At 46.8% G+C, this 25,603-nt stretch overlaps 8 protein-coding genes across 8 annotated transcripts; 3 read left to right on the forward strand and 5 right to left on the reverse strand.

Annotated features, from left to right (window-relative positions):
- Nucleotides 1-961: 961 nt before the first annotated feature.
- Nucleotides 962-4,485, reverse strand: F4807DRAFT_301545 (uncharacterized protein). Its single transcript, XM_047994945.1, has 6 exons — nucleotides 4,129-4,485; nucleotides 3,696-3,908; nucleotides 2,498-3,638; nucleotides 2,228-2,435; nucleotides 2,055-2,178; nucleotides 962-1,977 (listed from the first exon to the last, which is right to left on the reverse strand). The coding sequence occupies exons 1-6, from the start codon at nucleotides 4,376-4,378 to the stop codon at nucleotides 1,268-1,270; spliced, it is 2,646 nt and encodes an 881-aa protein (XP_047849480.1). The 5' UTR covers nucleotides 4,379-4,485; the 3' UTR covers nucleotides 962-1,267.
- Nucleotides 4,486-4,985: 500 nt separating this feature from the next.
- F4807DRAFT_445209 (ribosomal RNA-processing protein 7-domain-containing protein) lies at nucleotides 4,986-6,745 on the reverse strand. Its single transcript, XM_047999713.1, has 2 exons — nucleotides 5,562-6,745; nucleotides 4,986-5,343 (listed from the first exon to the last, which is right to left on the reverse strand). The coding sequence occupies exon 1, from the start codon at nucleotides 6,646-6,648 to the stop codon at nucleotides 5,710-5,712; it is 939 nt and encodes a 312-aa protein (XP_047849481.1). The 5' UTR covers nucleotides 6,649-6,745; the 3' UTR covers nucleotides 4,986-5,343; nucleotides 5,562-5,709.
- A 208-nt stretch (nucleotides 6,746-6,953) lies between these two features.
- On the forward strand, nucleotides 6,954-9,282 carry F4807DRAFT_445212 (MFS general substrate transporter). Its single transcript, XM_047999714.1, has 3 exons — nucleotides 6,954-7,648; nucleotides 7,719-8,541; nucleotides 8,600-9,282. The coding sequence occupies exons 1-3, from the start codon at nucleotides 7,534-7,536 to the stop codon at nucleotides 9,201-9,203; spliced, it is 1,542 nt and encodes a 513-aa protein (XP_047849482.1). The 5' UTR covers nucleotides 6,954-7,533; the 3' UTR covers nucleotides 9,204-9,282.
- A 269-nt stretch (nucleotides 9,283-9,551) lies between these two features.
- On the reverse strand, nucleotides 9,552-11,465 carry F4807DRAFT_465198 (PK beta-barrel-protein domain-containing protein-like protein; the record flags this gene model as incomplete). Its single annotated transcript, XM_048002245.1, has 3 exons — nucleotides 9,552-10,912; nucleotides 11,087-11,185; nucleotides 11,246-11,465. 3 exons carry the CDS (start codon nucleotides 11,463-11,465, stop codon nucleotides 9,552-9,554), a joined length of 1,680 nt encoding a protein of 559 aa, XP_047849483.1.
- A 637-nt stretch (nucleotides 11,466-12,102) lies between these two features.
- F4807DRAFT_465199 (uncharacterized protein) lies at nucleotides 12,103-13,857 on the reverse strand (the record flags this gene model as incomplete). The annotated part of the gene is made up of 1 exon (XM_048002246.1): nucleotides 12,103-13,857. The coding sequence occupies one exon, from the start codon at nucleotides 13,855-13,857 to the stop codon at nucleotides 12,103-12,105; it is 1,755 nt and encodes a 584-aa protein (XP_047849484.1).
- A 2,949-nt stretch (nucleotides 13,858-16,806) lies between these two features.
- On the forward strand, nucleotides 16,807-19,578 carry F4807DRAFT_445221 (glutamine synthetase). The gene is made up of 5 exons (XM_047999715.1): nucleotides 16,807-17,407; nucleotides 17,505-17,537; nucleotides 17,639-17,731; nucleotides 18,289-18,969; nucleotides 19,025-19,578. Exons 1-5 carry the CDS (start codon nucleotides 17,405-17,407, stop codon nucleotides 19,301-19,303), a joined length of 1,089 nt encoding a protein of 362 aa, XP_047849485.1. The 5' UTR covers nucleotides 16,807-17,404; the 3' UTR covers nucleotides 19,304-19,578.
- A 2,813-nt stretch (nucleotides 19,579-22,391) lies between these two features.
- Nucleotides 22,392-23,116, forward strand: F4807DRAFT_445224 (uncharacterized protein; the record flags this gene model as incomplete). The annotated part of the gene is made up of 2 exons (XM_047999716.1): nucleotides 22,392-22,554; nucleotides 22,614-23,116. Coding segments are annotated over 2 exons (598 nt in total), but the record flags the coding sequence as incomplete, so codon positions are not given.
- On the reverse strand, nucleotides 23,101-25,539 carry F4807DRAFT_445226 (glycoside hydrolase family 47 protein). Its single transcript, XM_047999717.1, has 4 exons — nucleotides 24,470-25,539; nucleotides 23,896-24,322; nucleotides 23,593-23,834; nucleotides 23,101-23,536 (listed from the first exon to the last, which is right to left on the reverse strand). Exons 1-4 carry the CDS (start codon nucleotides 25,445-25,447, stop codon nucleotides 23,420-23,422), a joined length of 1,764 nt encoding a protein of 587 aa, XP_047849487.1. The 5' UTR covers nucleotides 25,448-25,539; the 3' UTR covers nucleotides 23,101-23,419.
- Between the last annotated feature and the right edge of the window lie 64 nt (nucleotides 25,540-25,603).

A 25,603-nucleotide genomic window follows, 5' to 3' on the forward strand; every position in this document is an offset into this window, starting at 1 on the left:
TGTCGAAGTGTCGAACGTGTTGATGTGTGTACTGTATGGAGAATGTAACGACGAGAGATACACGACATTCCTCCACTCCTTCTCGATTAAGGGCGCGGGGAGAGTCGAACTTAGCGGTAGAGATAAACGGACCAGAAACGAAAGAGCTGGCGCCTTGTACATCATTACCTATTCGAGCGACATCAGAAAGTTTGGGACGGATCTTGAATTGGTGTTTAAGCCATGTTAAGTTTTAATCCCCGTAAGACCATGCGGTAATGCGGGCTATGCATGATCTAGACCGGGAAGGCCCACAAGACCCACCAATCTACACCACTGGGCTGACAGGGAACCCTGCCCCCTGTTCGAACACATCAATTAATGGAACGATGTTCGACCCCAATTCGGTTAAGCTTCTTCCTCTTTTGTGAAACATGGAACCAACCGTTCAGAGGATTGGAAACCGCGATGCCTTCACGCCGAGGCTATCCGTAAAGTACGCAGATACCTAATCAATAATTATCTAATACATAATAGGTACATAACGACAAAAGCTGCCCCTCATAATCTTGTCCTGTTCTTCATCGATTGCTCCAATTCTGCTAAATATAAGCGGTTATGTATGATTCATTCGTTCGGCTTATGTCATAACCGTCATCTTCGAAAAGGCATATAGGTATAATATATATGTCAAGTAGTGCGCTTAACCTATGTAGCGTCTTATTCAATACTACCTAGGTACAAGTATAGAGGCTAGTACGTTCAGTTCCAACAGATATGACCAGTGGATGAGAGTTGATTACTAGTGATTTAAGACGGAGTTGTCCAGTGTCTCTTACGGCCGGGGCGCGAACAAGGGAGACGGGGAAGCATTCCACCAGTAGCTGAGCTCCAATAGCTAGTCCCTGTCTATCTCGGTAGGCAAGTACTAATGCTCAAGCGTTTCTGACTGACTCATTGCATGCACTGTACCCGTGGATATACGACGGCATTTTCTTCAACAGGCGACTAGCTCTCACCCTCTTCTCGCGACCTTTTCGCTTCCTCGAAACGAAGGTGACGTGCGACATCTGGGGAGAGCGGTAGCTAGTTGTCTGCCCCGGTGCACCCGAGACACGGACTCGTACTGAGCTAAGGTGAGTCGAGGTTCGACCGAGTCATAACTTCTCCGCAATTATGTGGCCGCCGGAACGCATGTTTGAGGGACAGGTAAACCGAGTAGGGGCTCGGGGTTTCAAGTCCTGAGTAATCAGTCTATTAAGGCGGACCCTCGCAGTATCGAGTCCTATCACGCATAGCACTCGCCCGGCTCCGGGGGTTGCACGTCGTCATCCTCAACCCCAAAGCTAAGGTGTTCGACGCGACCAGCTTCGTTATCATTCTCAGCATGCCACTCGGGCGGCATCTTTACGATGCCCCAGCGTATCTTGCTCCTGGAGAGTTTGGTGAAAGGACCATTATGCTGCTCGTCATCCGCTTTATCTCCCATATCATCATCGCCATCCTCACTGCTGCGATCTGGCAGTAAGAGTTTCGAAACTGAAGAGGACTGAGATGACTGGTTGATAGTTGTAACGGAAGCCGGTCTGTATTTCTTCATCTCGAAGCTGTCTCCTCCGATACTCTCGTCGTAGGCTTCATTAGTGAGAAGTGCATATGGTTGCCTTAGCGGTTGCGGAGGCTGTGGGGTTTCTGGCAGGTCGAAATTGGGCGCCGCTGGTGAATCTAGCATCAGGGAATCCGCCCGACCTTTGACGGCGCATGATAAGATCGAGGCGTGACACGCGGCAGACAACGCGAGCGAATTGCTTCCGATATTCACCATGTTTGGTGGGAGTCTTTTCCAACTCAGAAAGAAAGGGACCAAGACCAGTACACATGAGGCAACTATTAGTCCCAGGAGCGAATAGCCTGAGTATCCGACGGCGACAGCGGTGTTAGCAGGTAGGCTTGCGTCCGTTGAGCCCCCACCGACGAAGCTGTTCGTACCGAAATAACCTGATAGCAGCTGGTGAGTTTGACATCTACCATGGATTTATATACATATGGTCGGCGGGGAGGGGGAAGTAGTTTACCTCCAGTTGATACAAAGAGATAGATAGTATTTGAAAGTAGCCAATGGAGGAATATGCTGACCAGTATGAGAGGGATACTATATTTATACGGCAGTTGAAGCCGATAGGTAGAATATTGTTCGCCCTAACCTGTCAGCATGTTCACCGAACAGGTAGAATTCATCCATTAGTACCTTTGGATCTGTGACTCTCAAGGGGTGATACCCTTGACTATAGAGCGACCACTCTCGGGCCATTTGCAGGCGGGTAAATAGGTTGTTATAGGTAAGATAGCAGAACGAAAGTAAGAGTTGTGGACTGTTAGCAAGCAGAACACCAGTCACAAATGTGAACGGGATATCGAGGAATGAGTTCTCTTCGCTCTCAAAGAACGAACCAAAACTAAGCATCACTTATGTCAGAGGAGTAGTTCTTGATCAGTATTCGTTTCAGGGGTGGCTCACAGTGAGTTACTCGATGCGATGCCATTGAAGAAATAACCGCAGAGACCGATGCTAATGGCAAAAAGCAAGTAGCTCGTCAGCCATACGGATCTAGGAATAACTGACCCCCGCCGTTTGCGTAAGGACTGCCATTGCCTGGGTCCGGGGACTAGAAAGGCCTTCTTCTGTGACATAGCTCTCCGAATTTCGTCCTGTCCTATGGTTGCCATACTCCTAGTAACACGGTCCGGCTTTTCAAGGAATGACTCCATGGCATCTCCCAGGGTGACCAACGGTGGTTGGTTACGGCGGCTTAAAACGACCGTAACCGTAATTGCAGTGCAAGTCTTGAAGATAACGCATATGGTAACTGCTAGCAGAAGTGTTGGTGAGATTCCGATATGGCATACTCTGCTGACGGGTTCTGCAAGACAGTATTTTACTGTGATATTGAATGTCCCAGGCTGAAGTCCCGATGTGAGAGCACTACCATATAATAGATGCGGCGGATAATCGGTGGTTTGAGTACCGTTGACCATACCAATGTCCCCCGTAGCAAAGAAAGGGAATTGCCAATCCGGTAGAGCAACAAATTCAGCAAGACCACTATATGCAGAATCCATGCCGACGGCTCCTAAACAGTTATTCTCGCAAGCAGTGGGGGTGTTGTATGTACGTGCGGCGTACATCACGCATTGCGCACTATAGAATAGATGGTTAGACTGATTCGCGGGTACGTAGCGATCCCATATTTCGGTTTGGTTATCCATGAGATGCCACATTTCGTCTCGTTTCCATCCACTGGGCTTGTCAACGACGACGATTAAATTTTGATGGTTCTTCAATCCGCTACAATTAATATATTCTTGCTTGCATTGACTTATGCTCAGCTTCTCCCAGTTACGGCCAGATATGGCTGTAGAGGATATGTTTCTCATAACGACTGAGCTAGAGTCGGCGTAGTCGGTGAGGTTAACAGGTGCACCGTACGTGCCAAACGTAGGGTAATAATAAGAACTAGAATTCACCGACTCCGTAATTACCCCAGATCCTAACCAGAGCGGGAACCCAGCTTGGACTAGGCCCGCGCCAGGGGCGTAATAGGAGCCTCCGTTCACAAAATCCTCGGTAGCAATAGTCAGATGGTAATCGGAATTCCTACCTACAACGAGCGTTTAGTGTTGATCGATGACGGACTTTATTATTGAGTGTTACTTACTATCTGTCTGGAATATGGTGGAATTGAACAGTAAGTGAATTGGGATTGAGCTCACAAGGAGACAGATCCAGCACCACGTCTTGAATCTGGATACTCTAAATGCATTTCGAACCGACGGTATACCGATTCCCAACCAAGAACCTTGGAAATGAGCCGTATTTACTTCTCGTCTCGAAGGCGAGTTGAGAACTTGCATGAAAAAGTTACTCGATGCTAGCCTATATTATTCGGATCGCCCTGGGTTAGCCTATAAAGCGAGATCGCCAATATGAGAGACAAAATAACGGTGCTTTCCGTAAGAGCGTTGATGGGCTATTGAACAATATAAGAATTGGAAAAGGCCACAACTCACTAAGACACCAAATTAGTATAAAGGGACCAGAAAGGAGAAGCTTGTCGCATATCCCAAGTTTTCTTTTCAGGCAAAGAACACCTACCACAAGTGTTGAGACGATGTTGATCAGTAAATGGAGTACCATGTTAACTTTGGACACACTTCCACCATCACAATCACCATCATAAAAGAATAGGGCCTTGTAGAGGCCGTTTTTGGATGTGGCGGCGATCAGAAAACCTATTAAGGTCATTGACATGGTCGCAAGAACGATGCTATTAACTTTAGCGGCCCGTCTCCAACCAGTAGAACGACGACTATCGCTACTCCGGATGTTTAGAAAGTCCATAGTAGACGATATTCTAAGCTTGAAGCTTCGTACATCAAGTAGCAACCCGCGGGGAGTATCGTTGAACTTGTGGCTTCTGGCAGGCGGTAGGAAGGCGACCAAAGTGAAATTTATAAATCCGGACGTTGCTTGTGCTTGACAAATGTCTTGCCTTTTTAGATCATTACATGATTTTGGCCCCCACCTAGTTTCTTCTGCATTCAAGTGAGACTGGGGAGATTAGGTGTACCGGCAGGGCTGACAGGGGGCTGTGGGAGCATATGCAAGAGGTGTCTATCGAGGGCAGATCCAAGAAAGTATGATTAGGGGCTACAGATCTTTGCCGTATTAGCGAGGCGAGGCTGGTTAGGTATTGTTCAGCGCGTCATTTCAACTCTTACTATTGGTCAGGATTCTGAATGTGAGTAGACAACAAGGGTTTTGTGAGTGGGACTACGGACTACCCTACGGAGTAGCATTTTCTTCGTTTCTTTGCCATATATTACAGCCTATTGAAGAACCAACAGGCAGAAATGACAAGATATAGAGATATGCTATCTTGCTCCTACAACCTATTAACAAAAGAGGCTTAACTGTGACGGTACTATTACATACCTACCTATACTTACCCAAGTACTTGTTGAACTTGTTTATCTTAATAAGGATTTCAATGCTACAGTGTCAAATGTCTCTAACCAAGGTTCAGGCAGAAACGCCACATGTAGGAGAAAAGCTGTCGTGGAACGTCATATTCGGAGAAGTTCAGAGCACTTCAGATGAAAGGGACTAATCCCATTAAGTAATATAATCATTACAAGCTGAACTAGCGCATAATTCAACGCCCAAGGCTTGAAGATGTTGGTTGAGCAGTCCATAATCGTAGTGTGGCCACATCAAATCATTGCCTAGCTGAACCGTCATGTCGATTTTATATAATCGTCACACGTACACAATGTCTCTTCGTTCCCTTAGTGGCGTTCCGTTATCTAAAACACCTCTGAATGTATTAGTTCGCTATGTCCCATATAAAATTATGAGAGAACTATAGGGATGGAAAGACTTTCAGACAGGTTGAGAAGATATATAATACACGGTTTTTGTCGGCATGCACAGTCAAATATCTGGAAATCCAGACCTGACGGCATTCGCTGGCCCCGTGCTCGTCATCATTTAGCAAGAACAAATATTAGTGAAAAGTACTTACCCGACGTGTATTCTAAGTCGAACTTAAGAAGATGATGGGTGAGACAAAGCGGAGCCCACTTTGGAGGCGAAGGGCAAACTCGGCCCAGGATTAATCACCCGTTTGGCTTCATCTCGTGATTGCTGACATCAACGATGATTGGACCTTCTCAAGTCTCAGGCCTAAATTTTCCTCTTTTCTCTTTCATAGCTTGGACCCTCTTCTTGTCTTCCTCAAACTTTTTCAATGTCTCGATCTGTTCAGCCTTCCTCTTCTCGCGCATTTGGAATCGGTAAAAGTCTGTCATATCGTCCTTCTTCTTTTGTTGCTTCTCCAGCATCTTCTGCTTCGCTTCTTCTGCCTCGTCCCTTCTAGCGGGAGCAGCCCGGCCACCTCTCGTGACCGTCACAAATCCATCTTCGTCCGGTTCGTTGCGTAGCCTCTTAGCGAGTTGCTCCGCCTCCTTCTCCTTTCGGTTAAAGACGGTGAAGTAGATGTCCATCGTAGCTTGGACAATATCATTGCCGGGGTACGTCATCGTATTGTGTGCTTTTAGCCATTGTGAACCCAGAGGTGGGACCTTGTCGCCAACACCATCGCCCCAGACCGGAAAATCTTTTGGCTTCTTCAGCTTCTTGGTAGCTTTGAGGACCAGATCAACGCTCTTCTCGTCGGCAAACAGGGCTATAGCACAGCTACCACTATGGTACAGTTGTCTTGACCACGTGGGCGGCAATTCAGCAGCGGCTTCGTCTCTCTCATACCGCGATTCCTCGTCGGCTCTCTTGCGCTTCTTATGCGCTGCTAAACGTAGCGCTTGGGCGGGTTCGTGGGTGGATTCAGATTGTTTCTTGCCTTGTGTGAAGGCGATGCTCTCGAATTTTCCTGCTCCCACTAGGCGGGAGAATAAGGCGCGAAAGTGGAGTTCCGTGCTATCGGTAGGAATATTGGCAATGAAGAGACTTCGAGAGTCATCAGGAGTCGGTATTCTAGGTGTATTTCTTCGTATGTAAAGGTAATGGGTCGTCTTAGCAGAAAACGAGGGTAGAGGAGGAATCAATATTTGCAATGGGGAGAAATCCTCTACTAAAGACTTTGATTCAGTCATTGTGAATCGGTTGGTGTAGTATTTGTTGTTGTTGTTATTGTTGTTGTAGTAAAAACATGAACGAATATGAATTTCGACTTGCAAAGTTGTAGTATTGGTTGAAAGAAAAAGTTTTAGTGGGTCACTTCAGGCCTGTGTTAAGTAAATAAAAAATAAACGGTTAAAGTAATAATCTGTTCATGGCATAAGGAAAAAAACGTTTATGGCAATATCTGCATAGCCGAATATTGGATCATTTTACAAAAACCTGCCACATCATTTGAATTTTACCTTTTCTTATTTCCTATCCATAGACCTTCATATATTAATGAGACTAGAGTCAAATAGAATCGAAATATCTATTTTTTTCTTCATCAGATCAATCAAGTCATCGTAAGATACCAACAGTCAAGCCTAAACGGAAAGTAAGAACATCTTTTGTTTTGATGGACCTAGTAGTCTGTAATGCTACCGTCGTAGTTAGCCAGTCGATAATCCCAGCCGGACCCCGCGGAGACCTCGGTGAGATCCACATCCGGCATTAAGAGAAATCTCTTCTTAATGTCAATGAGTTTGATCCCCACGACCGCCAGTTACTTAATTAAGGGTCTGTTTTTACTCCATTAAGTTTCATGAATTTTAGCCTATCAAAAGACAGCATCTAGTACGTGACTTTGATATGCTTAAATATGTGTTGAAACGGTTCCTCGGTACTTGCCGTGGGATGCTGGTACTGACTCTTTTCTTGCACTAAATAACCCGTTTTCTAGAAATTAACCCTTGTCTGGCTGTCAGGGGGATAGGAAGGGTAGTGGATTCTTTATGATTCCTCTCATAATAACGGGTTCTTCTCTACTTAATAAATACATTTACCATATAGGTAGACGCACGATCTAAGGAGCCATTATGGGATTCGTCAGTGGCATAAGGCAATTCCTCTCAGGGACCAGGAAAGATCCAAAATCGAAACCTCCGTGGCTCCTCTCAATTCGGTCCTCGAAGACCCTGATAATGCTAACTGGTTCGTTCAGCATCTGTTAACTTAACTAGTACTTCAATTCAGGATGTATCACTAACCGGTAGGATACAAGTGGCCCTGGCTATCTTCACCGATATCTTCTACTATTCACTGATAGTTCCAGTCGTGCCGTTTTCACTCACTATTCAAGTCGGCATCCCCGAAGACCAAGTTCAACACTGGACCTCCATCTTGTTGTCCTGCTACAGCGTAGCTTTATTCGTCGGTAGCCCCATTGCTGGAGTGTACGCGGATCACACCTCATCACGACGATGGCCATTGCTTATCGGGCTTATTGCGCTAGCTGCCTCGACTCTGTTGCTATGTTTTGGCAACTCAATCGGCCTGTTGGTCGTGGGCAGGCTGCTTCAAGGGTTCAGTGCGGCTATTGTCTGGAGTGTAGGATGCGCCTTGGTAGTTGACACCATGGAGAGCGCTGTGGGTGTCGCCGTAGGTTACTTCGGTGTGGCGGTGAGTGTCGGAACGCTTATCGGCCCGGTCATAGGAGGTGCTGTATACAGCGCAGCGGGTTATTACGCTGTTTACTACGTCGCCTTCGGTGTTGTTGCCCTTGACATTTTGTTACGACTCGTCATGATCGAAAAGAAGGTTGCCAAGCAATGGATTGATGAGGATGAGTACACTAGCCCTCCAGGAATAGGGACTGGACAGTCAGATATCGAGGCTACTAGTTTGCCCAATGGGGCAAAGGAAATACGTGTCGCAGCCCAAGAAAAAGGTGACGATAAAATGCGAACTGAAGGCGTCAATAATACCGATCAGGACCCGATAACGCCAACCACGAAAACTGGTATAGGCTCCTCTTTCAAGATCCTTTTGAAGTCACCGAGATTACTTGCCACGTTATACGGCCTCTGCACCCAGTCCGGTACCATGTGAGTATATAACTTGTTTATCTATTGGTATCTATGGAGTCTATCTAACCGCCGATAGGATGGCGTTCGATGCCACATTAGCTTTATTCGTCCAGAGCACCTTCGAATGGAGTTCGACAGCCGCTGGAATTATGTTTCTAGCAATCTTTATACCTACCTTTATCTCCCCGGTGGTGGGTTGGCTTTCGGACAAATATGGCGCTAAATGGCCATCGTTCTTCGGATTCTGCCTAACTGTGCCGCTACTTGTGTGCCTCCGCTTCGTCACCCAGAACACTATCCAGCATAAAGTATTACTCGGCTTCCTGCTTGCCCTACTAGGAATCTCCTTATCATTTGTCAACGTACCCCTCATGGCCGAGATTACCTATGCCATCGAAGATAAAGCCGCTGAGGAGCCGGGGATCTTTGGAGAAAAGGGGGTATATGGTCTGGGCTACGGGCTCTTTACCATGTCCTTTGCTCTCGGAGGGACCATTGGGCCTTTATGGGCTGGTTATGTTTTCAAATCTGCAGGATGGGGTACCATGACGTGGAGCTTTGCTGTCTGGGCAGCAACAGGGGCAATAGTCGTATTCATCTGGGTTGGCGCCAAAGTCGATAGGATAGAGAGAGCAGAAGGAACGATTACAAGCCAGCACAATGAAAATAATGCGAATTAATGGTATCACAGAGTATATACCTAGGTATATAGGTACGGGAATAGAACTACGGTAATCTTATTTAACTAGCTCTACAATATCCCTCCTTCAGTGCCAGCTACGTTCTGCGGCTAGGGAAGATGCCACCTAGTATATGATGCAACCGCGCAACGAAAGTGATGAAGGTCTCATGGTACCATATTCGCACCAACAGGTATGTTATATCGCATGCTCTGGATACTATAGGTACTATCTGTCACATACTGTTATGTCCTCGATACCATTGTGTAACTGTCCTTTTCGTATCTAGGTAAGCATTCTCCATATTTCGTATTCTACCTTGCATCTGATCAAGCATCCATATGGATATCAAATCTCAATAGCAATCTTCCCAATCCCCCTACTAACACAACTCAACATCGCCTCCCCCCTCTCGCTCTCCATCAGCCCCGTACCCCTATGATCAACCCTCCCGCTCCTTAGCACCACCTTACACGTGCCGCAATTCCCCACCTCGCAGCTGCTCGCTACATCCTCGTCGCCGAATCGTTTCCTCAGCACCTCCAACAGCGTCTCCTCCGCGCCCACGCTCAGCGTGGTCATGCTCTTCTCCCGCGCGCAGCTGACCTCGACCTCGAACGGGTCGCCCGCCGTGTCCGCGGCGAACGCTTCGAGATGGACCTCGTCCTCGCCGAGGCCGCGCTTCTTCGCCTCGCGCGCCGCTTCCCCGAGCATGCGGCTCGGCCCGCACACGTAGACGTGCGAGTTCCAGGGCAGGGCCGCGAAGATGGCGGGGATGTCCATGCGCTGTCCCTTGCTGCGATCGTACAGCCTCACCGTATCCCCGAGAGCGTCGATGCGCGATTTGAACGGTATGTCGGCGGGGGCCTCGCGCACGCCGTAGTGTAGCGTGGTCTCCCAGTGGATTTTCTTGTACATGTCTACGAGACTGAGAAACGCCGTGATACCGATCCCGCCGGCGATGAAGACGTGGTTGCTAGCTGCACTCGCGGGTTTCACGTCCGACGTCACGCGGCCAACTTGCAGGATATCGCCCTCCTCCGCCTTGGTGTGGAACCACGCCGAGCCGCCGCGACTCGGCTCTTCCAGAGCGATACCTAGCTCAAACCGATCTGGGGTCCCGGAGACGACGGAGTACGAGCGCATGAGCCCGTCCGGTAGCCTAAGGCGTGCGTGCGCGCCAAGCGGCATCTCTTCGGCTTTGGGATCGGGGTCCACGGCCTCGAGGACGAAAGACGCGATGCGCGGGGTTTGAGTCGTCTTCTCGACGATGCGGAAGTCGCGCCACCTATCCCTGTTTTCGCCGTTGAGAGTGGCGGCTTCGCGCTTCTGTTTTGCCTTGAGCTTTTCCACGCGTCGTTCAAACGCCTTTCTGCTTTCGTCTCCCATGTCTGTGATGGCGGCGAGCTCCTCGTTCATTGCGGCATTGTCTTGTGTTCTGTGGAGGTACTCTTGAACGCGCTCGATGGTCCACTTGGGCCATCTACGTTCCACAAGGCGGATCTCGTCGCCCGCCTGTACGGTGCCTTCACGTAGCACTCTATAATACCACCCAGTACGACTGGTCTTGTAGGTGTTTGGCGCAAAGTTTTTGATTTGGAAGCGGTGGTTCAACTTGAAACATGGCTGCCGTGGCAGGCTGACTTGGAGGAGGACACCGTCGTTACCAACACTGACTATGTCTCCAATACACACATTTCTTTCATTCACTGCCGAATGAGGAAAGAGTCAACAAAAGTTAATGATCTTGACAGAGTATGGGATAAACATTGTCGAAGGGGACCTTAATTAGGTACCTATGTAAAGCCGCGCTTAATGGTTGAGCTAGGACTTGCAACATTCACGGATAGGGGTAATGATCGATAAGCTTTAAAATCACTCACTGCGCTCCGTTACAAAATTCTCGCCGAAACCGCCACGTTCAAAACGGGTCGCAGCATCAGGAAATTCTTTTTTCCATGTTGCATAGTGAGTACAGCAATCTAGGTCTCATATCAGATTCATCCAGGCCGATGTCAGGTATGGAAGGGGTGCTGACTGACATCCGTGAATCGCCTTATCCGGGCCACCGTGAAAGACAAGATCGTGTTCATCGAGTTGGAGCCCGACGAAAGAAACCGGAATGCGGCCAGATCGCAACTTCTTGTGTATACCCGTCTCAACCTTGAGCCCCGGCATCATTTCCATTCTGCTAGTGCGAACTTCGAGTATGACGTCCCGTTCGAAGGGCGCAAACAAATCGATATCAGATGTTGGTGACATGGTTTCATAACATAGTAGTAAGGAAAAAAAAGGGGGGGTTCGCTAAGACTAATTTCGAAAATTGAGATAATCTAGAATCTGGAGATGCTGAGTTTGAATATCTAGCACTGGCTCACGAGAAGGAACAAAAGGAGAAAAGGGAGAGAAGTTGAACCTAAATCCACTTAGGGATTATGTCGACCTAAATTTATCTCCGAATGTCGTTAGTAAGGCGTAAGAGGACGACTCCGCGGACCCGTATTTGCAGAATCCTACATGGGAGCGATGCCTGAAGTTGTGTGTATTCCAAGTATCCAGGTATAAGGAGAAGCTACCTAAATCTGTAACCAAAACAGTTAGAAAAAATGTACGCGCCATTTCTGTTACATTGAGGCATCCATAATAGATTTCAATGTGCATTGGGATATTTAGGTTGCAAACAGGAGACGTTGTACCTTACGCTAGTAACATGGGTGTATCGATACTTAGCCCCTTTAAGTGCCCAGTCTAATTCAAGATCTTATGATCCATTAGGTATGCATTCACTCAACACCTTCTAGTCAAGTTGGTACCTAATATTATCGATGTCACAGTCAATTTCTCTATGGATTTAAGTAGGTAACCTTTGTTATCTGAGAACTTAGCAAATGTAAGTGCTTCATTCGTCTTCGAACTCTTCTATTGGGTCCCCGTCGAAATCTGGAAGCTGTCGAATATCGGTCCTTCCATCTGTAGCCTTCCTCTTATGTCTGCCTCTCTTCTCCCCACGATAATTTGACGTGGGCTTCGGCCCATGCGTCGTTGAAGTACTTGAATTAGCAAGTTTTCCGACGAAAGTTCTAGGCTGCGCGAAGCGAAAAGGTGAACCCTGCTCGGTCATAGTCGTTGAACCAGCCGTAGCTAAGTTGCTAGATACCGCTTCTGAGTCTAGCGTCCCTTGTGTTGCCATATGACTTTCGCTCGAACATGAGAGATGGGGGCTATCGTCTTTCTCGCCGCGTCCAAAAGAGTCTACTCCACAAACCGCACTATTTTCTGTAAAACTGACGGCGAATGTGTGTGTGTCAGGAGGACGTAATTCTGCCGCGGCTTGTTGCGCAGCCTCTGTGAATGCTCTCGCTTCTAAGTCCTCGCTGTCGCCACCGAAGACAAATTTCATCCAAGCATCGTTATCATATTCTAGTTGAGTTTCGGCATTCTTATTATTTGACTCATTTTTACTCGAAATAGCAGCGTCTTCTTCGTAAATGGGAATTCGAATATCATCGTAGCTACTTGTACTTGAGTCGGGAAACTGATAACTCATGCTCGCTACCGGTTCGCTCGAGATATCGTAACTTGGCAGTCTTGCCTGCAAATTTGATGGTAAAACACTAGTTCCTGAGGTGCTCGACGACGTCGTAACATGCAAAGTAGCTGCAGCATCAATTGGTAGGTTATCTGATGAGCTAGGAACCAAGTTTTTCCAAAATTCTTGGTCCGCTTCTTGTGACGGCGCTGGCCTCGCTGGGCGCTCGATCTCCACCCGCATACTTCCCCAATCCTCGGATCCGGACGAAGCTGGAGACCAATCCAGTACCATGAAGTTATTGTATCTCCGGCGAGGAACTGGTTCATGAATGATCGACGAGGAGTGGACAACGTAGGTTGGTTCTTCTGGCTCTAGTGGCCTCACGTGTCCCTTGGGATATGTATCATATTGTTCTCCTGTTTCGTACATGATATCCTCTGTAATCCGTGGGGACTTGTTACTTCGCGTTGGCGCCACATATAGATGACGAGCGTGGCTGGGTTCTGGGCTTGAAATTGGATTTGATCGTATTTGAGATGAGCTCGCTAAGGGCTGAGGTGCTAGGCTATATCTTCTTGACACTGTGCTCAGACTTGGGTTGATTTCCTGACTTCCAATCTGAATTTTGAATGGATGACCACGAGCTTCTTGGAGAGGACTGCTTGGTGATTCATGGCGTCTCTGCACCGCACGTGGCCGTGAGCGACCTGATCTAGCCCATCTTGAACCGGTGAGCGGTTGGAGCTGCCTGGGGAAAGTGATGTCGATTGGTTGCTGCAAATTCAATCCAACCCAATCCTGTTGATCAAGTAATCTTCTTCTCTTTTCGCGGATAGATGATTGATGTTTAAAGTCACCTGATACATCCGGAGCTCGCTTCCGCTTCTCAACTAAGAGGGGGCTTGACAATGGTCTGTATTGTACACCTCCAGAACCATCACGGTGTCTTGAGCCTCGTGAATTTCCGGGTCCGAGGAAGGATATAGATATAGGGCTCTTCTTGACACCACCGTTGAATAGGCCATTGCGGACTTTTGCGAAATGTTGCTTCTGTCGCGTGAGTAATTCATTACGCTGTCTCCCTCTGGAATGGCGAGACAAGTTTCCCTCGGTCCAATTCATAATCGAGCTGGACGCTCTTATACGAATATTACCATGAATATACCTAGTAGACGATTCGGAAAAGGATATATGGTGAGAATAACGGAGTATTATATTATTACCTTTGCCTGATGCGTACATGTATTGTGAAAAAATCTCAAATTTTAGCAGTATCTGAACCAGCGCAATTGTCGTACCAATACTAACAAGTTAGCCACGTGACAAAACGAGGTGTCCATGTTGTTGAAGGTTCTTTCCTTCAAACACGATGGGATGGTGTGGAAACTTTAGGTAATGGTCACGATTCAATGTCCCTGCAGTGCCCCTTTCCTGTCCTACGCAAACCTTAACCTGGAAGTAGATATCCGCGCAATCATCCAGGTAAGTCTTCGTTCCTACCTAAGCTGTCGTAGGTCGCTAGAATTGCCGAAGCTTACTCAGTAATAGTATGGGTCCGCGATTGATCATGGCGATTTTCATGTTTGTTGTCAGGTCATAAAGCGCTTTGACTTGGCGATCTCTGAGTCGGGGAGATTTGAAAATTTAAGGGACGAATTGTTCCGTAGTTATCAACTTCTGCTTACTTGCCATACCCGTGACCTACCTCGTAGGTAAGGTAGTAGAATAGATGATGCCCTACGGTGTCATTGTTAAGACACGCCAGTTCTTTGCGGAAGTTGGGGAAGGAGGACAGTTGGTTAGTAGTAGTCATTGCACTGGATTGATTGCCCCACGTAAGGGAAGAGTGAAAAAAAGAGATATCCACCCATCCGCTACGGTGGAAGAGACAGCAATTCTCGGGCGAAGAGAGTACGAAGAAGTGAAGATGCTAGTATTATGACTGGGATTGAAGGGAAATATTTTACAAAATCCCTAGACGATCTTAACATAATGACGACCAATGATGAGGGATTAATAAAGATGAGATTCCTTGCGAAAAAAATGAAGTAAGAGGGATCCAATAATAGACCTTGTTCGCCTCGAAAACTTACGTACTGTGTACTAGATGGAATTGAGCAACGAAAAGTGAAAGCAGCCAATCACAGACCAGCGATAACGTAGGACGCTAGTAGCGGCGCCAATTGCATCTTGCGTCGCACCAACCCCGCAATCGACCTCGATACCTTTCAAGATGTAAAGATTTGGGGTTAGTTACGCTTCGTAAGCTAAAAGACAGGTAGCATGGTTGGATAAAAGTATTCTTCTAGTTGTTGATGACCATTTTATACCTCGAATGTAACTCGATGACATGCTTCATGAACGGAAAGTTGGGAAAATCTATTTGTCAAGCTTTGATGGGGCCCCAACCTCCAAGCCTACATGCCACCGTACTTAGATATAGGTACCCAAGGTTAAGTTGAGGCTAGGCAAGTCCCGGAAACTTAAGTCAAAAGTTCGGGATGTACGAGCTATTGATGTTGTAATTGTAAGCCGAAACTATAACATTGGCAGCTGCGTCGGATCAATGATGGATATTGCATCTCAACGTTACTGTGGCTGATGTGGTAATAGCCACCTCCTCAGTTAAGAAGGGAGAAGACGCCATATAAAAATAGGGAAAACAAACCTAAAAAGCAACGTGGCATAGAAACATGTAGCCCTTGGTTTACCTTTATAATATGTAATTACCCCTGACCTACATATCCTTCCCATCTCATATGTAAAACTTATACCTAGGTACGTATCAAAATTGATGGGGCATACTATTGAACATGCCGCACTCCAAATATTTCCCGTTCGCTGCAGGTAATAAGCTGCTATACTAGCTACTTAACAAGCGGTGACAGGTAGGCATGTAATACAAGTGAGACAGTTGAAAAGCAAACCATAATTGACAACCTATAGTTTTTACCGTATGTAATTAATGAATTAATGACTCAAGCCTTCAGGGTCCGAATCGCGGGCCTTGGGCCGTTAGGATTTCATACCCCCACACACACTGGCCATTTTGCTTCTTCGTCCTTGTTCGTCTTAATGGAAAGCTAGTGTAGCTCGGGCGACAAGCGGCAATTCGGGGTTAACCGAGCTAGAACATTATCTCCTCATCGAGTCAGTTTTCTCATTTGCCTCTAGATGCCCCGAGCTAAAGTTTGATATTATACGCATATGATATTTACCTAAGTAGGTTGAGAGGGTTTGAGATGTATTGAGCATTGCATGCGAGGAGAGGTTGACGGTGCAAGGTGGATGTAACATAAAGGGTCATCTTGCAGATGGACAACTGAAATTTCGTGGGTTGCTAGGTGAGGAGACAAGTGATCGTTGGAAACAAACGTGAGTGGTCAATTGGATGTCTTAGATTTCGAATAAATTTTGTTGTGATCGACCTCACTGCGTGTCTAATATCATATGCGGAAAGCCTACTACGCATACATACCATGTACGGTGGCATACAGTAGTCCGTTACCTTTCCGGCACTAAGATCAACACCAGCAGATGCCATATTCTTAATTATACGTAATAATCGTGGGTGGTTAGAAACTACCCGTCACTCCTTTCTTTGAGAAATATCTTTTGTATGATGGTGATGGTGAAGCCGAACCGCGAACCCCTGACTTGGAGGTCGGGACCGCTCGAGGCGTGGTGGCGCAAGCGAGGATTCGTTCGGGACTGTCTTTGGATACCTACTCGGGGTTCCACGACTTAGGACCCGATCTTCCAGGCACAGCAAGCGCTAGTAAAACCGGATAGTCATAACGGTTGAGAAGTGGCGTCGGCTGGGTGTCGGTTGTGTGTCGGCCTCAGTTCTAGAAGGAATATTTTCACATAAAATCCATCCAATGTGATAACAGACAAAAATCTGACCACGAGCACTCGCCTTGGGCACTAGAAAGTTAACCTTCTAGGGCTTAGCCTAGGCAGCTGCTGGGTACATGGACGATAAGGATAAGTGATGGTGTGTGGTGGTGTGTGGGCTGAAAACACCCCACCAAACCCCACTAAGACAAGGGTGGCTAAAACGTAACTGATCACTGGACAACCATTTGAGCGCAAGCGCAAGCGCATCCCCGTGTCGCCGTAAAAGAGTGAAAGAACGTCCGTTGAATCCATTGTCCATTCAGGTCGTTAAACACCTGGGAATTAAAGCAATAGGACGGTGGGGCAAATCTTGGAACTTAGCCCCAACTTACACCAAGAAACACCCCTGCATCACCTAGGTAACTCACCCTTACCACCCAGCACCCCAAGCAGCCCAAAGCTACACTAGAACTTTAGGGACACAAATATCAGGGCGCCTTATCTTCTAACGCCCGTATTGTACCTGCTGTACATACTTGCAGTGCTAGAAGTAGGTGACTACCTAGTACCTGCTTGTTATCAACTAGAAGCTCTCCGGTCCACGGCTATTCCACATAAAAGCCGCAGCGTCCCCCCGCAATCAATTTTTCACTTCCCAATCTCTCCCTATCACAATTCTACTCTTACCTCCCCGTCTTCTTCCTCCTTGAACAAGTTCTTCTATAATAACTCCTTTCGTTTCGAACTTGTTGGAGTATTTTACGATTTACGAGTCTGCATCCTAAGAAAAATACACCTAGATCAAGATTAATCTTCCAATACCGCAAACATGGTGAGCCTCATCCTGCGCAATCACCCCACCAGCCTGGCTCTGCCAGCCAATCAACCCCTCACCTTACGAGAAGATTTGCTAACAGAATCTCTTCCAGGCCGAAAGCAAGTTCGTCTCGTACACTGAGAACGTGAGCACGCGATCACCCCCAAGCACATGGACACGGCGCATCAATGGCAGCGGTGCGACTGTTCACTCGAAGAACAATGGTGCTGACTCATTTAATCACAGCTCATGAAATACATGAAGCTCGACCAGAAGGGAAACGCCATGGCGGAGTACATCTGGATCGATGCTCACGGTCATGTTCGTTCCAAGAGCAAGGTACGTAATTTGCCTCACCAGCTTATCTTCGTCGAATCGCCTTCGTTCCTGTTACATGATCCCTCATGTCACGACCCATCGCTTGCTCGGGAATTGCCTGAAGCCTGCATACGAAGACCCTGAATTGATCAGACCGCCCACGGCATTCCATTCGTGGGTTCCTGTCAGCTCGCAAAGGGATTTTCTAGAGGCCAGCAGATCCCTGTTTTGATCTTGTCTGGTTCGCATTCGATCGATAATAGAACCGGCTTAGTCCGACCTCGCCCACTTGGCACATTCAACAGTTTACTCCAAATCACCGAGAAAAACCTTGACCCCACAGTACCACATAATCGTCCTTTGTCAACAGCGCCTTGCCAGTACCCGACTAGCTATGGCGCAGGGGACTATGTGGGCAGGCCGAAGTCATTACTCGTATCAAGCGCCTAGTGGCGATCAATGCCCATTAATCGGTTTTGCAGTACCGGCTTTTTTGTGTCCCAAAATAGAATCGCAATTACGTTCGATTTTCTTTTACGAATTGCGGATAATTGCTAACCCTGACTGCGCGTCTCTAGACCATTACCAAGATCCCCGCGGATGGTAACTTCAAGCCTGAGGATCTTCCCGTCTGGAACTTCGACGGTTCCTCCACCGACCAGGCCCCGGGTGACAACAGCGATGTCTACCTACGACCCGTCGCCGTTTATCCCGACCCTATGCGAGGCGTTCCCAACATCTTGGTCCTTGCGGAGTGTTGGAACGCCGATGGCACTCCCAACAAGTTCAACCACCGTCACGAATGCGCCAAGCTGATGGAGGCGCACGCCGAGCACGTGCCGTGGTTCGGCCTCGAGCAGGAATACACTCTTTTCGACATGGAAGACCGCCCCTACGGCTGGCCCAAGAACGGGTACCCTGCTCCTCAGGGCCCTTACTACTGCGGTGTCGGTGCCGGCCGAGTTATGTGCCGTGACATCGTTGATGCTCACTACAAGGCTTGCTTGTATGCTGGTATCAAGATCTCTGGAACCAATGCCGAGGTCATGCCCGCCCAGTGGGAGTTCCAGGTTGGTCCCTGCGAGGGAATTGAGATGGGTGACCAGCTCTGGATGGCTCGTTTCCTCCTCCACCGCGTCGCTGAAGAATTCGGCGCCAAGATCTCCGTCCAGCCTAAGCCCATCCCCGGTGACTGGAACGGTGCTGGTCTTCACAGCAACTTCTCCACCAAGGAGATGCGTGTCGAGGGCGGAATGAAGGTACGATCAAACCAGCCCCGTATGAGTGTGACTTTATTTACTAATGCGCAAATAGCACATCGAAGCGGCGATCAAGAAGCTAGAGGCCCGACACAAGGAACACATTGCCGTGTACGGTGAGGGCAACGACCTGCGTCTGACGGGACGACACGAGACTGGTGCCATCGACCAGTTCAGCTTCGGTATCGCGAACCGAGGCGCCTCCATCCGTATCCCCCGAGAATGCGCCGCGAAGGGCTACGGTTACTTCGAGGACCGACGACCGGCCTCGAACGCAGACCCTTACCAAATCACGGGCATAATTATGGAGTCAATTTTCGGCGCAGTTAACTAAACAGGAGGATACCCCATTGGTCGTAATGAATTGCTTTTATGCGGAGCCTTTGACATAGATCAGAAGTCTCTGAAGACATGAAATGACATGAATACTTTTTCGAACACCTGAATCTATCTGTCCACGCGACGTGATATGTTTAGTCTACCTAGTCTACCATCCATTTCTCCATTGCATACCCCTATGATTATTTACAATCAAACAGACGGTTGAAAGTTAGACCCGGAATGAAAAAAGATCTTGTTAATATGTATAAGGGCTTAATCGAGGCCCGATTACGAGAGCACTACTTTAAAACGTAGATGGCACGATCTGTATCATGATCGTGAAGTGCGTGATTGATGCACATTTGTCGAAAATAGCCTCGATTTGAATGATACCCGGTCGATTGGCCGCGGCTCGGGGCTTCCAGCCAATAGAATAGCACGGCTACGGTATCCTATTGCCTATTTCGTCCTCCCGCTTGTACCCTTTGCCGCGGGCACCCGATAAAGTTACAAGGAGGGCTCAAGCTGACGTCACACAGATCTATGCTTCCACACTAAAGTGGGTATTTGGTTACGGGAGAAGGAAAGACTTGTAAAATATGTATGTACTACATGGAGGCGATCAGAGACATTGATCTCTTTAATGTGACAAATGTTAAGTTATCAAATCAATGTTCCAATTAATAATGCTAATAATTTTTAGAGAGCAAGTTGAGTACTTTCACAGGTTTGTCATAGGCCCCAAAGCGATTATGTGGAGAGCATGGTAACGGACCACGCCACGGTCTACCCATCCAGCCATCTGCTTCCGAAAATGGTACTGTCAGATACAATTTCATAATTTTTGTGTTATCAGGTGGTCCGTGTGTTTTGATGCCTTGATGCCTTCAAATCTCTGGTTTTCACGTGATCTCCTTTAAGACACAATATGAAGACTATTGAAGATTTTGCAGTTAATCTTAGCCAGAATCTCCTAGATTAAGAAGATAGAATTTTCTTTACACAATTAATTAAATTATCAAGTCTCACGTTATTTTAACAACTACCAGGATTAATAGTACGTGAGGTATGATAGCTAATTCTATGATATAATATGAAATGGCATTGTCAACTAGTACTTAGGTAAATACCTACTGATTCTCCCCTTATGATCAAAAAGTTTCTCCGTGTAATTTTGCTCCCAAGAAACCTTGAGTTTAGACTAGCATCATACATCCCGCTGTCGTAAATAACATAGATGTGCATGCAACAAGATAACAAGGTGCTTGATGGGAGATCATAGGAGGTAGGTACCTATGTAGGAAGTCTATGTTAGATCCGTAATCGAACAATGTAAGAGGTTTTCGAAGTTGCAATATGAAGCAGAAGCTGACATGGACCACCATAGACTCACGCTTAAGTGGTTTCATACTGAATCATATTCGCATTTTCTTATTTGGCAGATGCTGAAACGGCGGCTAGGCTAATCTTCATCACCACCACACTGGTGTTCCGAGAAACCGCCAGGATTGCTAGACCCGAGACGATGACGGTTAATTTAACGATACATATCGGGGCGTGGTAGTGACTTGAGAGACGTCTAAAGTACCTCTAATGATGCAGGAGAACACTCTACATTCTCCTACTTTTGTACCACTGGAGGATACAGAAGCCATCTTGGAACTCCCAACTCCCAGTGTTGGTATGGGGCCCCACAAAGTTCGCCAGCACAGTGCCTACCCATGCGCCCATTCATTTAGAAAAGAAACAACCAATCATAATATTGAATTAGACTCAGTAATATGAGGAGCTTTTCTAAGTTCTAGGAATAGCTACCTAGACCATCCACGTTGTACAACTTAACAGAGAGATTACTATTTATTGACTGTTAGGTATTGCCAGGCTTCGGCACTGATGGTGCACCTAAGCATAGGTATAAACTTGGAGGTAGGTTTGAGCAAAGTATCTTTGACATATAGGCCTTTAAAGAGTCTTAAATAGCTTTGTTTCGGAAGCCCTCAACCTAAGTTGGCTGACGCTGGCTATGGCACACCATATAATACAAAGAAGATTCGAATTAAATGTTAACAGACACAACTGAAACCGGTTGTCTCCATTGTACTCGTAGCATTTGCCTTAGGTGCCGAGCGGAGCTTACATCAACAAAGCTAACGCTTTCTTATAGTATCATAATTTGTTGCATGGCCTGGGTGCTCTATGATAGCCCTAATTTCTGCTCAAATTTATTACGCTCTTTTCATGAATTCTAACTTTTTTCGACGCTATGAGTGGTTCGGGGTCTCCAGTCGAATGGTCACATTTGGCAAGAATACACAGATTCTATTTCAAGAAGCATCCAAAATTGAAGTATAACGCCGTGGAAAGAATAGATACTCGTGGGTATTATATTTCTCTTTGGTCTGATGATAGATTCTAGTAGAATTTTCAATAAGGATTCTCTCTATGAATATCTCCAGTTACGATACTGATAAGGCTAAACTAAGATGGCGGTCGCCTTAACTTCGCTGAGCATGACCGGGATGGTGAAGCGGTGAGGAAGTTGACCATAAAGTACGCAAGCAGTCAGGAAGGACTCAATCAGTTACAAAACGAAATACTATGCCTCAATCATCTCCAGGGAGCTGAGCATATCGTACGAACAATTGGGCTAGCCCAAGTCAAAGTCAACGTATCAGGCACCGGGCCTGATAGAGAGTACCCTATTATTGCGCACGAATACCTTCCATTCGGTTCGTTGGCTCAATTACGAGAGAGGGCTGCCAATGCAGGTCGTCTCATCCCAAATAGAGTGCTCTGGCGAGTTTTTCTTTGCTGTAAGTCCCGTACATATCTCACCCCTTCCTACCATAATACCCTTGGCAACAAAACTGATACGTCTTGTTTCTGATGGTTAGTGTCACGTCAGTTACTTGCATTATTATTCCCCCAAAGTGCTAAGTCGGATGCTTCAGTTTGGCGTGAAAACATAGGCCCAGAATTCGGACATCCGGGCACGATTGGTGTAATAGAGCACAACAATTTCGAAGATGGACGGAACCATAAATTCAGGGACTACAGCCGTGAAAGCGAGGAACACGCAATGGTTCCAGCTGTTGTGGTAAGATGGATCCGTCAACTACCTATCCTATATACCTCTATAGAGAACACTGCCCGCGACCAAATACTTACTTACACTTATATACGCAGTCAACCGATTTTAGCCGTGGAAGACTAAGGACCGACGTTCAGGATACGTGGGTAAACCATATACGGTCCATAGGATATGTTAGTAATTCGTATAACTATATAATGTTATGCATAGTTGTTCGCTGACAAGTTCGCAGTTGATGGCGTCGCTCACATTAAACGTTGTTCCAGAAGAAAATCTAAGATACGACTCATCATTACAATTGATAACGAATGAGCAAGCGCAAAAGTTATTTCCCGAACTGGCAATCCCCCCGCAAGAAATAATGACCGATGTTCCCAATATATTGATGGTATCAACTGGCATCGATAATCAATTAAAGGAGCTTATAGCACGATGTTTAGCTGTTGATATCGCAGATATGCCGACTTGGCGAAACTTAGTACTTCTGTGCGAGGATGGCTTTAAATTCCGGAACCCTAGCGACATTGAAGATATGCCGCATGATAGGGAGGAGGAGTTAAGGGAAGGGGGGGATGCAGCGTTTGTACGAGAATTTATTCTAGAAGCGGATGTAAACACTAGACATAGCATGCTAGGAGAGGAGAATCGCTTCGGAGAATGGAGTTGATCTTGGAATGGACCATCTCGAAGACAAAGTGCTTACTTTGGAAGATACCTACCTACCTACCTAAGTACTTATATATATTATGGAATAAGAATACCTATTCTTCCTGAACACACCGGAGCTGCCACCGCCTAACATCTCCGAAATTGTTTCAATATGGCTCGAGTAATCTTACAAACTAACTATTCGAGACTATTCTTAAAAGCACAAACATTTTTGTTTTGCCCAAAAACGCATATCATTAAGTTCGGTTACTCGACCCCCTGAATATATATCCTGAGGACCTACAAGCCGGCGTGCCAAAACACATACTAAAGTAACATTCGTATAAGCTACCTACATATGTAGATAAACCTAGATAATACCCCTAAGTCTTAAGACCTCGAGAAAGGATGAGCCTCAGTATTGAACACGTATTCGTTTAGGCTGATTATATCAGGAGGACTGAAGAGCAAGTAAAAATACTTCAGAGTCTCTGCAAGCCAGAAGCTCTAGCAGCTGCGTCAGTAGTGGTTTCATTGATGCTCAAGATGTTAACGCTACATACCTCCATATAATCAGATTGCGGCAGTGGTTTACTAGCCCGGGTGACATCCTCCACCGCCGCGTGCGTTCCTAGCTCGGTCTTGGTGCCGTTTTCTATTGCTGTAAACATCTCCCAGCCCAGATCCTGCCATTTAGGACTTCCAGTCACGCGATACATGATGAATACACTTTCTATAGTCTCCGGCCTAAGAATGTAACGAGGGTCTTTGGCAGTGGTGAATCCTAAAGGTAGGTGCTCCTTGTCTATAGTGAAGGTTAGCAGACAAACATATTAGGGGCAGCGAGTTGTCACGAATTGACTTACACTCAGGCCGCTTCCTCTTTTCCTCGTCGAAATGTTGCGTATCCCACTTGCAGCCGTCCATGGTTTTGCAAGCAACCATATTAACCCTCTCAGGCATCATTCCATTAGGGAAGGATTGATAACCATAGACGCAACCTAGCGTCAGCTTGCTACCAATATCGACATACTCTCCTCTATTGAATAACTTCCCGCCTAGAGCATATACTCCCCCAAGAAAGCATGCTAGATGTTCTGTTTCTTCATCGAGGTAGACGCGTCCGTTTTCATCGACCCATCCACTACTCGGCATAAGTATGTCTTCACCACCAGGAATCATAGGCCTAAATAGTAGCTTCTTAGCAGCTTCCATGAATCCTATGCTCATAACCTCGTATTTAAGTTCGTGGCCGCCCAGAAGTGCGTACGTCTTTGGTAGGTATTCATATAGCTGTTATGTCTTAGTATATAGGTTCTGGAGGAGACGAGAGAGCAAGCCGGAGAAGAAGGTAAGGCCATAGGGGTAGGGACGTACTGCGGCGTGTTAGCTCTTGCAAGATAAAACCTTGTGATTCCGCTCAGACACTTCTCACATACCGCTATCTGCGCAACCGGCAAGAGTGAATTGGTTTCCTGAGATTACATCTTGCCGACTCATTGATACCATCATGGGCCAGAGTCCTGGGAGCTGTGTCTTGTTTTGTCCCTCGTAAAAGACGTCCATCACATGTGAAATGGCGTCGTAGTATTTAGGATCGCCTGTGAGTTGTGATAACCGCGTAAATTCAAGCGATATCGTTCCAGGCGAAGCAGAAACGACCGACCCTTCCACGACCAGGCCCTCTCCTCTTTTAGCTGCATCGAAGTCTATGAAGTCAACAGGCATGCGATTCTCCGTGTTGAAAGCACCATACAGCAGGTTTCCAAGTTCAACAGCTTTGGTAAGCAATACCGGTCGCTTACTGAGATCATAAGCAGCCATCAAGCCGCCCAAGTACCGAATATTCGTTTCGAAGGTATTAACTCTCCCGGAAGTGGATTTTCCGAAATCTATCCCAGCAACTGCATCGACGGCCTCGTCAAACTCTTCTCTAAGACCCATAATCCAGAGAGAATCGAGCGAATCGACCAGCGTAGCAGCCCATCCACTAAACTGATCCTGATAGCCCATGGATAGGGGCTTTAAGGCATCTTTCATCCAAGCATATTTCCTATACGCCCCCCAATCGTTTGTGAAGGTATCTTTAACTTTCCGCCGTCTTCTCTCCCGAAGGTTCATGGCTAGGGACCCTTCCGACGAGAATTCGGCTTGGATGGCTGGGAGGGTGTGAGAAGGATTACCCATAGGGATTACCGTCATTGAACCGGGTGGGTAGCGGAAGGATACACGACTCCAGTCAAAGCTACTACCTTGAACGTGTCGTGAAGATGTTACTTCGCTGTTCATGTGCCGTTGGAGACTGACAAATTCTGACTTAGATGCGCCATGGAGAAAAGTTGTAAGCGACCACCATATTACTAGTACTCCAGCCGTCAAGATCAATTTATCGCGATTTTTGCGTATCAAATGGCCCATTATTCAAGTCTCGATGAATAAAAAAGTTAAATGTCTTATAATACAAGAAAAACATGAACCAAATTGAGGAAAACAGTGATAAATTGAACAGCGTTGAGCAGGAAGAAATCATCGTACGGCTTGTAGCCTTCAAGTAATCAAACCGACACTCTAATA

Source organism: Annulohypoxylon truncatum, assembly GCF_022578515.1.
Source record: "Annulohypoxylon truncatum strain CBS 140777 unplaced genomic scaffold F4807scaffold_49, whole genome shotgun sequence".
Lineage (NCBI taxonomy): Eukaryota > Fungi > Ascomycota > Sordariomycetes > Xylariales > Hypoxylaceae > Annulohypoxylon > Annulohypoxylon truncatum.